General features: G+C 33.7%; 1 protein-coding gene across 1 annotated transcript; it reads right to left on the reverse strand.

Annotated features, from left to right (window-relative positions):
- Window positions 1–1404: 1404 nt before the first annotated feature.
- On the reverse strand, window positions 1405–5236 carry LOC131857353 (cysteine-rich receptor-like protein kinase 42). Its single transcript, XM_059209786.1, has 2 exons — window positions 4266–5236; window positions 1405–1707 (listed from the first exon to the last, which is right to left on the reverse strand). The coding sequence occupies exons 1-2, from the start codon at window positions 4284–4286 to the stop codon at window positions 1405–1407; spliced, it is 324 nt and encodes a 107-aa protein (XP_059065769.1). The 5' UTR covers window positions 4287–5236.
- Window positions 5237–12058: the final 6822 nt, after the last annotated feature.

A 12058-nucleotide genomic window follows, 5' to 3' on the forward strand; every position in this document is an offset into this window, starting at 1 on the left:
TTCTCAACCACTCTAAAATATTGCAAACTATGTATTTTATAAATGTCAATTTTACACAGTCTGTTACATCTACAAAAAATAGAAGCTATTAATTTTTTTTGCTTAAACAAAAGAAATACATAAACATATGCAATATACTTAAAAGGAGACATGGTAATATTCAACTTTTTAAGAGAATTTATTCTTGCAAGATGTTCGACAAATTGACGTATGTCCATACTATTCCAATATTATTTTTTCACTCTTGTTTGTTCACACATACACCTTACTAAATTATATATCTTATTTTATTGCTGGGCTATCCTACCTTCCATCAAGTAGCTCTGATGACCCATTGGAATCTTCTTCTACAAAACATTTCATACCAAACATGGACCTTTTCCAAACACTCACCATTAAAACATTAACAATTTTATCATGTTCTATAAAATGTTTTACATAATTCTATTTGACAAATTCGTGGTGTTTGTAACACTGTGTGAAGTGTTCAAAAGAAAGGTATAAATGAGGAAGATGCAGAAGATATGCAAATATGTTAATTATGAATTTGCTCGAGACATTCCAAACAAATTTCAAATGTAAACCTTATGTTTAATTCCATGATGTTTATAATTATATTGTGCATTCTCTACATATTTTTTTGAAAACACTACTAGTCATTTTGATTATGTTTCCATGCTTATATGCTACAATTTGTAAGATTTCAATTTGTAAGAAATGAACTATAATGGTCTAGTCACTCGCAGTGCTGTTATATTGGCAGAAAATCTTTTTGGAGAATGAAGGGGAGGCTGTTTCTCTAGTCACTCGCAGTGCTGCTAATTTTTGGCCACCGGCTGCTCCATTCAGATTAGTTATTGATTTGTTTTCAGTTTTTGGGCGATTTTTTTTTTCCGAATTTAGGCGTTATTTTCGCGATTTTTAGGGTACAAATCCCTGCGTTTGAAACCCAAAACTCTTTCGCGAGTGACTCACGACCATATCTGGCTCGCGAGTACTCGCGATTTTTCTGTGAGTTTTGATTCAACTTTCTTCCATTCTTCAATTTTTTGATTAAACCATCATATAATTCCACAGTGCATAAGGACTAAGTGTGAAGCTACAAGAGAGAAAACCGGAATAGACCTTAAATTTACAGAAGAAATAAACTATCTTAAGTTCACAAAGAAAGAAACTATCAATATTGAAATACTGAAATTTTAAAACAAATTCTTAAATACTGAAATTTTAAAACAAATCCTTTACTTTGTAAGAGTTCTTCCTTCCCCGTCCATTCGATTTGGTAGTGACTAGTGTATTCACATTTGTTTTACTGTAAATGGGCAGTCCATCAACCAAACATGGAATGTTTCATTTGGTGGCATCCAAATTTAACCCAATCAATAGGGAGATCAATTATAACTCTTAGCGTGGAAAGAGAGATAAACTAATGGATCCATGTGACGTTAAGGGACAAGCTTCTGAAGTTGCAGTTGAAAGATCCAATAAAGCCGGTGGAGTGGGTACATCTGAAATCTCTAAATCATTTGTTAACATTGACACAACATTAAACATGGATGGTCGCTTAGTAGGAGAGCCTTGAGTGCAAAGAAGAGCATTGTGTATAACTCTTAATATTTCTCTTTGCTTGTTTTCAGATAGAGTCCCTAACTCCAGTTTTGGATCAGCAATGCTCAAGCTCTCGTTTGTTTCATATGAATTCCAAGCCTGCATCAATCGAAATTAGATTAACATCATCAGGGAGTGTTGCAAATGAAATTAAATAGTTTATTTTGTTATTTCCCAGGTAAACTATATAGGAAGATTATTGGCGGGGCAAAAAATTACATACAAAAATTTCCATTTGCAGATTTCAACCTTAAAGCTGAAATTTAATTCCTTAGTTCTAAAAACCTGCGACTCGACTATTTTCTTGGAAATCAGGTTCAGCAGAATGTGATCAAATTCTGTGTTTTAACTGTTGATCAAGAAAACGTGGATTTAGGTGTGCCTTTTAAGCTTTTCTAGTTGAATGCATTGATTTAGCTTTTATGAGTACTGGTTCAAAAGAATCTTCCTTTTAGCTCTCATTACTATCAAGTATCATGTCTACAAGGATTAAGCACCAAGATTTCCCAGAAGAACACCTATTAAGTGACTGAATTATAGAATTTCACTCACATCAAACCCCTCAGCTTGCCAATCCATTTCCAAAACCTTTAGAAAGTGTTGTCTTATAAACCGATTGTTATGGAGCTCATTAGCTCTTCCATTTTTATATGTACTGTCTTGATGCAGACAACCTCTATTGCTGCAAGTTAGATAACCCTATTGCACGTACAGGATTGAAAACAGCAGAATAGAAGACAAATACAGTGTAGATGAGCAATACCAAACAAAAGTCAAGCAGGCCAGTATCAGAAATGAAATACAGTAAAGATAAGCAATACCTGAACAACTATCAGGGAAAAACACAGAACTCTTATTATCAGAAAATGAAAAAACCAAAGGGCTTTTTTTTGTCTCCTCGCTAAATAGACCAAAGTAGCTCTAAATGGGCCTAGCAACAGATAAAAATCCTCTCTTTTAGCTCCTCTCTCTACAGGTCTATCACAGCTAGTTTCTACCATCTACCAAAGTATTGATGCTTGTTTGTTTTTCTCCGAAAAACAGGGTACTTTCTACTACTACTAATATTGATAAAAACGTCCCCTTCGCCACTCTCTCCTCCAATATACCCCCGCTTCTCAACCAAACTAACAATACGGGAAAAAATATCTAGTTACTCCTAGATTCAGTTGTGCATCATCCATCCCACATTCTAAAATTCTGAATCTCCTTGTCTAGAGTCATATTGTGGGGTTATTTTGTTGTATTTAATTAACTCAGCTTCTCCGATCTAGGTATTATAGGAATCCAGTAGGCCTTCCCATTTAACGAAATATATTTTATATGCCCTGGTCTTTTGTAGGAGCCAATTTGGTATCTAACACTCTTTCAATCTGTTCTCTTTTCTTCTTTGGCAGTTACTAGGTCCAGTTCTTGTCCTGTCATGTTGATTCAGTCGTCTTAGTAGTGTGTGAAGAAAGGTCAGTCATATTAGAGAGAGGACTGATTTCCAAATCCTCAGGAATGTCAATCACATAAGAATTGTTATTTATCCTCTTCAAAATCATGCAAGGCCTGATTTTCTTGGGCTTTATATTGTTGTAAGTGCCTTCAGAATACCTCTTCTTCTGCAAATGTACTCTAACCATATCTCTTTCCATCAATAAATTCCCCCTCTTATGTAAATCAATATTTTTCATAAATTATTCATTCATTGCCTATGATTTGTGCCAAACCTGTTGATTTATCTCTTGAATGCTCCCTACAAAATTTGTAGCATTTCAGTTTACTTGTGGGCTTACTGGTAGATCAAATTAAGTCCACAATTCCTTTAAGATCTACAGCATGCATGGTTTGAAATGTACATTTACCTATAAACCTGTTATTCTAGGAATTATAAGAAAATTCAATTAGGGGTAGAACCAGTGTTCCATGGGGACACGCTCCCCCAACCACTAACCACTACTGTTGCCTCACCATTTTCTCAAACAAACTAAAAATATGGGAAGAGACATTTAGTTAGTCCCAGATTTGGTGGTGCATCGTGTATTTACAATACATCAAATTGTCATATGACTTTTTTCGGAAGCACCAATAAAATAGAATGTAGATTGAGGAGAGAAACTAATTACATGAAAATAATTAAAACACTTAATTATACTTAAAGAAACAACACATAATAGTATCTGCTAGCTACCCTCTTGAAGCTCAGCGAGCTTACAGCTTCGCGTGTTCGACTCCAAATGCCAATGTTCTATCCCCAAGGATACTATCAATGTCTGCCTCGAAGGCAGATCATTCTCTAAATGGCATTTTTAGACTCGATCTTTGGGACACATTTCACACTCCATGATGATCAACATTGGATTGTACTTTTTAGTTAGCTAGTTTCATGATGATCAACATCGGATTGTACTTTTTAGTTAGCTGTTTTGATACTTCACGATGTTGTAGGTGATTTTTTTTTCGGTAATAATCTACTTGTATGGTCATTCTGGTCTATTTCACTTATTTGTGGACACCAGTATAAATTTTTATATTATAGAAACTAATATTATAATTTATATTATTGTATGTATAATTTTAATTCCAATAGATTCTACAACATGTCCACCAGATTAGTGCTGAACATCATCTCATTTCATATGTTGCGGCATAAATTTAAGAAGCATACATACCCATTGCAAAAGAAGCTCCATGGGATGCGGAAGTCCAGTTTTGCTGCACTTCTTTCCACTCACAATCTCTAGGACAATCACTCCGTAGCTATAAACATCTGCTTTTTGTGTTAATTGGCCATGCACAGCATATTCAGGAGGGCCGGGCTTAACCGGCACACTCGAAGCTTTGACTGCTTCGGTGTGTCAGGTCCACTGAGCTGACATTTCCCGTTCACAGCGTTCCCGTTTTCAGATTTTTGGTTTCCACCGTTTCTTTCAGTAACGACCGTTCCCTCCCGTCTGTCCGGTTTAAATAATAGTCACCGTTAACTTCTGAATTTGAAAACTCCCCGCGCAAAAGTTTGAAAGCGTTGGATGGCATTAAAGAGCGGGCACTCACATTGTTTCACCGCCGTCATGGAAGACTTTTGTCAGGTGTAAAGATTTCCATCCCTGCTAGAATGTCTATGCCAGTGGTTTCTGCAGCAGACAGAAGACATGGGCATGCTCACGATGCTGTTGATAAATGGGAGTTTTGGAACAGGGTATACGCATCCATCAAAGCATAACAAAAGGGCAAAAACTTTCAGATCTTACAATGGGAAATACTTTGATAGACATGTATCCAAAATGTGGAAGCATATGAACTGTTTGACCAGATGCCTCAAAGAAGTATGCTAGCATGGAACTTATTTGATTGCAGGATATGCACAAAATGGATTTCTCGAAAAAGATTCAACAAATCTCAACCAAATGCAATTAGTAGTTGTAAACCCAGACCCTGCAACCTTTGCCAGTATCTTCCCGGGCCATACGAAAATGGGAGCTTTACGTATGGACATCCCCAATGGGACACTGGAAATGAATTTTGTCAGATGTTGTAGCTGCAGCTACCCTGATAGAAATGTATGCAAAATGTATAAGCTTCGACAAGGTTCGTGAACTGTTTGACATAATGGCTTGAAGAATTATTTGAGAGAATGCTATCATTCAAGATACGCAAAAGGTGGAAGCATAGGTCAGGCACGTGAACTGTTTGACAAAATGCCTCAAAGAAATATGTCGTCGTGGAACACCTTGATTGCAGGCTGAGGATGTCTTCTTAGGTTTATGGCGTGCCACAGCAATTTTTGAGAATCTTAAATATTTATATTTTATATTCAATATCATGAATCTACTCTTAGTGTCACAAATAATATCAATTTAAGCAGATCTATGGCATTCAAATCTTTTGAGCGGAAGAGTACTCACACGAGCAATGTTGTCAACAATTGCTTCTATGCTATCATACTCTTATTCAAAATGTAATATTGTCTTATAGCCTTGGTAAGTTCCTTTCCACTAATGAGGGTATAGATATTACACACAAACATGGAAGAGATGTCAATGTTGACATCTTGTCAAATAAATCCTTTGATGAGATCCATGCCAAGCTCTTCTAAAATGACAACCAAGATTTCACCACCTTAGAAGAAGGATTATTTTCTCAATCTAACTTTATTGATCTCCACAAAGATGACCATCTATTATAATTCACCACGAGGGTGAATTAACAACTCCATTGTGAGTTTATACTACCACGAAGAGCCTAGAAAGGAGAAAAATAGTGAAACAAATGACTATCATATAGCTAAGGAATGAGAAGCATCTAACAAAAAATAAATAGGCCAAAACCTTCTTCAGCTAAACCAAATGTGGGAAGTATCACTCCAATATAGGAATTGATTTGTACATGATGCCAAGGAATGCTCACAAAACCAACATCAAGATTAAATGTGTTATTAGTACCATATCTTGCTAAGGCTATGCCAACCATTATACCAACATGTGAAAATTAAAGATGTTAAACTACCTAGCATCACACAAACTTCATTCAAAGTGATGTTTATTCTCTAACTAATTGAGCATCTTTTATATATACATAAAATGTTTACCATGAAATTGTCTTGAATTATTATTGTGTTAGTGATGCGCGATTTAAACAATAAGAAGCCATACAAAAGAGTTTCAACTTCTACTTCATTCTAAGATTGATTCTCTCAATTATCATAGAAGCCAACTTTTTCTGATATTTTCATGAGGAACCTCCAATTACTACATCATATGATTTGCTAATATTAAGCTTGATTATTATGCTTTTTTATTTGTATTGAAAATTGAGTAATCGATTCCATGTCTAGTGTTGATATTTTCAATGATGGATCTTTTTAAGATTAAGCTACTTTAATCTTGGGAATTTAGAAAAGGGAGCACTATTTTTAGATTGTGCTTCCTCGACTTCAAGAGGATTTTATATAGAGTGTTACAAAGGGATATTTTTTGAAATTCTATAATAGACTCGAGGGAAGCATTCTTGGGGATTAGTATAATAAAAGTACAATTGAGTTCTTCTAGCACCTTTATATCTGTACGCTTCACCACAAGTCACCACAACTTATTTTTTAGCAACATAACATTCCTAGAAGGAGGCAACATGAAATCCATTAGACATTAGGGCTTTATTTGAGCTTACTTACATGGAATCCAAATTGATCTCCTTAGTGAAAGGTTCTATTAAGATTTTTTGACAATCTTCACTTGTAATGATGATGGGAAGAAGTCTCTTATCTTCTCAAAGTTTGAATCCTCCTTGCCTCCAAGTGATTCACTAAAAAAAATATTCATTCAACCCTAATAAGTTTAGGCTTAGTGAGAGATTCCCTTCTATTATATTTCATAGGATCGATTTTTTTAGCTCCCTCTTTCCCTAGTTAAGTTTTGAAAATGTTTTATGTTCTTTTCACCTTTAGCTAGGTAAATTTCTCATGATTTCTTTTCATTCTACGTATTTGGTCCTTGCCTTACCTCTTTGTTGACCCTCCTTTAATATAAAACATAGTTTATATAACATCAACACATTTTTGAATTATCAATGTTGGCCACAATATAGTATAAAGCCCAATACCACATGTAACATGTCGTCAAACAAAAATAACATGCCTACAATTTCAAAGCATTAAATAATGAAGAAACCTCCATGTGGTAGTCAAAACTTATCATCAAGGGCTCAATAAATTCATATAAATATTATTTTATTCGATTCAAGCTATAAATCACTTGCCACATACATGAAAATAATCCCAGTTATACATAGCTATCCACTTGATAAATGCTATCAAACTAATTGACTAACTTCTTTCTCATGAAATCCTTCTCAAATTTTAATATGACACTAAAAAATCATAACTAAAACTATTCCCAAAACTATAAAATCCAATTTCAAGTTTCACCACATAATAATAACTACAACTAACAAACAAACAATTGATTAAACTAAAAAATTCCACTCTTTCATAATGATTCAATATTACTACATTGTGTAGGGATTCTCTTACATTAATTTTTCTAGAGGCAATGAGGCTCATAACATTCAAAGTTAGGATTTTCATTGTAGTAGTGGAGCCACTTCCATGTACTTTGGTATTTTTTAATGAAAATTTAGTGTAGATTGAGAACTAGATTTGATCTCTTCAATTGTGACATCTTGAACTATCTTACAACTCTTTCTTATTTTTGTTGAGAAACAAGGTGAAGAAATCTTGCAATACTAAATTTGCTATGTGATTACAAATCTGAAATAAACATGTAATTGTGCCATTCAACATAAATATAAAAACAATCATACAAAAGAGGCACTAGATTTACGTAGAGAAACCCTTTTAGGAAAAAAAATCCATCCGAGAATAAGGGCAAGCATATTATTATTTTTCAAAAGAGATAACACCACAATATAAAGTTCACTATGCATTTTCAAATGATCTCGAAACTACTTGGAAACAATGTGGAAGTATTATTATTCTTCAATGAGGCATTTGGTCAAACAGTTCATATGCCCTGTCTATGCTTCCACATTTTGGATACATGTCCAAAGTATTTCCCATTGTAAGATCTAAAAGTATTTTCCCTTCTGTTATGCTTTGATGGATGAGTATACCCTATTCGAGAACTCCCATTTATCAACAACATCATGAGCATGCCCATGTGTATTGTCTGTTGTAGAAACCACGGACATAAGCATTCTAGTAGGGATGTAAATCTTTGCACCTCACAAAAGTCTTCCATGACAGTGGTGAAACAATGGGAGTGCCTACTTTTTTAATGTCACATCCAACACTTTCAATACTAAAAATTACACAAATTGATAATCAATATAATGTTTTGTTTGTTTTAGTGTGTTAATAAGGTGATGAAATATAGAAAAAATAATAGAATGTTGTTTCTATTCAACTAGGCATAGATTTACTGAATTTACTTAAATGATGCAACTATAGCTAAACTAAAAATTATATCGTAATGAAGATCCCACAAAGGGCTATACAATTTTATTTACATAAAAGAAAACTAGGTTTTGTAGGTATGTTTTAAAAATATATAGTTTTCTAAGCTCTATTAGAGGATAGATACTTAGTAATCCTTACATAACATGAACAATTACTTTATTATTTTGAAAAGATACTTCATAAAATATTGTGAATATTTTACAATCTTCTAGTTGATTAACTAATCACAAATACATCTAGAAATGAATATGCTACAATTGGATACAATATATCAAGGTTGAATATGCACTTTGCCTTCAATCTTTAGAGGTTACAAGGAATTTATTACAAAATTCAAACAAACCCACTTGAATAGACTATCAAAATATAATACTCAAAATGGAACTTGAAACTTGATGGCTTCATATGAATACTTTCTTCCTTCTATTGGTTTTGTAAACACTCTCTATCTTTTATTTTCATTCCCTTTATAAATGAGATTTTTCACCTTAGGTATTCCCAAAAACTTACTACCAACTCGAAGGGGGCATGTGAATTAGCATTAAACACATAAGTCATTTGATTAATTTTTTGCGATAGTTGTCCACATATTTTATACATTTATTCTCCTTTGATCACTCGTACAATCATGTTGAAATACAATTCAATTTATGTGCAATGAACAAAGAATACTTTTTCACTAATTTTCAACCATTATCAATATTAATGGGGATGGGATTGAAGTATCCAGCATGATAAATCACCCATAAAATCTATAGAAATTGTCCCAATATGTTATGTGGCATTACTCCTAAAGACTATAATTGTCTTAATATAGGAGAGTTAGGTGAAATAGTAGAGTATGCCTATAGTTTACATGTTGTTGGAAAGGGTGTAATCTTCTTATGAATAGTGCTCTTGAATAACATAACTTTGTGACCTTAGAACCTTTTTCCATACAAGAAAGGGCACCTCTCTATATTGAGGGATTCTTTGAAACTTAGGCATTTGGAACCAAAAAATAATAATAAAGGGGTCTAAGATTAAAGAATTGTATTATTGATTAATTTCATAAGAGATTAAAGGCATTTAGGACCTTTCAAGGTTTTTGACAATTTCGAGAATGAGGGCCCATCAAAAACATTATTTGATCTAATATGAGTGTTGGACTAAGATAAGGCAAGAGTAACAAAGGAGATAAAACTTAAACCAATTATAAAAATCAGCAGCCTCAAATATTAATACCAAAACTCCTTAGGTTTGAATAATTTGGATACCATAATTCTCTAATGCTAATTTGTCTTCCCATATTATTACATTAATTGTGTTCCTTGATCCTCAACATTAATGATAATTCCCTCTTCTTTTGGTTATACACACAACCTCCATAAATTTCTCCAAACCTTAGAACACACACTTGATATCCATGGAGAAACTCATCTCCATTACCTCTTAATCTTGGTCATCATACCACACATTTGCTAGAAGACTATATGTTGCCACAGGTCTTGCAACTTTGCCTATTGCACTAATGGCTTTAGCTATTGGCATTATTCTTCTTACTAATTTCTTCCAATTACCTACCACATTATTCCGTAAATCAAACTTGTCATTTGTTCTAGTTTCAATATTAGCAATATTACTAAAATTTTGTCTTCAAAAAACTATATCTAATGCCAATTAATGTTGATTGTTTCACTTTTAGTGCTTTATTAACAACCCTATTCGAATACCACTGTATTAGAGGATATTTTGTTCTCTCTCAAATGCATTCATTCCAATCTAATGCAACCTCTACCAAACACACTAGTTGGAGGTTGTTCACACATGCATATCTTCTGCCTAACATTAGAGTACTAATAGACACCTGCACACTCTTTTTTTTTGTGAACCAACTCTCTTATGGGTCACCTATGGAGTCATATGCTCACAAGATTTCTTTATGAGATTTCAATAGATCATTTATATTGCAACACACCATATTTCTATTTTGGGATTATCATTTTCTCTCATAATAACTCAAGCTCTAATACTATTTGATGTTGTCATACAAAAAAATATATTAAATATTTATTCAAATACACAACCCTAACAAATAGATAAACACATGAAGAAAAATAAAGTATACAACGAATGCATAAAAAATAATATCTAATAATATCTTATGCACGATATATACATGAAGCTGCTAAACATGTATATCTTATGCATGATATATACATGAAGTTGCTAAATACACAACCCTATCTTATGTTTATATCTTAATAAAATTGTGTGAGTTTGCGACATTCTATAGTACTTGGAGTGTTAACTTGCAAACTTACGTCAGTAACTAAGAAATAAATAAATTATATTGTAGTCCGCAAATGGTAAACGAATCGCAAAGGATGGTGAAAATACAGGTAGCTTAGAATAGACAAGAGGAGCACTTAATTCATTTCCAAAGGAAATGTAAATCAGTTAGCTAATAAATTACATGGTTCCACCCACCCTAGTTGTAAGATGTGTCTTATCTTCTGGGAAAAAATTGGCTAGTCCAAAATCTGCTATTTTAGGTTGCAGGTTTTCATCAAGAAGGATGTTGGGAGTTTTGATATCTCTGTGTAAAATGGGAAAGTGAGATTGTTCATGCAAATATACAAGACCACGAGCTGTGCCTGTTATTATTTTGAAACGATCTATCCATTTGAGATAAATTCCCCCCTCCCCTGTTTGTTTCCAGAGTTTCAGTCACCATGGAATGAGAGTATGAAATATTATACTTGGAAATCAATTTTTTAAAGAAGCGACTTGAACTCATTACCAAACAAATGTTGGTCAAGGTTCCTGTTTGGCATAAACTCATAAACTAGGAATCGCTCCTGCCCCTTATTGCAACACTTAAGCAAACGAGTGAGATTTCTATGAAGAAAACCACTAACAATCTTAATTTCTGTAAGGAATTCCTACATTGCTCGTGTTGAATGTGTTACAAAGGGCTTCTTAACATCAATCTCTTTTCCATCTTTGAGTGTCCCCTGCAAATAAGTTCATGGTTCAATCAGTAAAACTGTTAGCGCATAACTTCTGTTTGCTCCATAATTTACGGTGAGATCACAAGTTCGTTGCGTGTTTTGCATTTAAGCTAACAATAGAGAATTAGAGTTTAGCTCACTCGCCTATTCCATCCACTCCAACGATTTTTGCATGATTTATGTTCATGCGTTGGTTTTTTCTTTGTATAAAATAATGCTTTGGCATATTATAATCTATATAATGGTTGATGAGTTCTTTGTTCTGATTTTCTCGCAAGTTTTGCTTTTATTTTCTAGCTAGATCTTTTCTCTATTTTGCAAGATTAGCTGCAAAATTTTATATGGTATTAGAGCCTGAGAGCTAGGAGGAAGGAAAAATTATTTGCATATAGATTTCTAAAGAATGGAAGCTGGCGTAAACCTTTGTTTCTAGAGCATGTTCCTTGCTTCCTTTGTTCATGCTCTTGTTTGCATGGCCCTTGCCTTCATCTTCTCCTTT

The sequence above is a fragment of the Cryptomeria japonica genome, chromosome 8 (genome assembly GCF_030272615.1).
Source record: "Cryptomeria japonica chromosome 8, Sugi_1.0, whole genome shotgun sequence".
In the NCBI taxonomy this organism is placed as follows: Eukaryota; Viridiplantae; Streptophyta; class Pinopsida; order Cupressales; family Cupressaceae; genus Cryptomeria; species Cryptomeria japonica.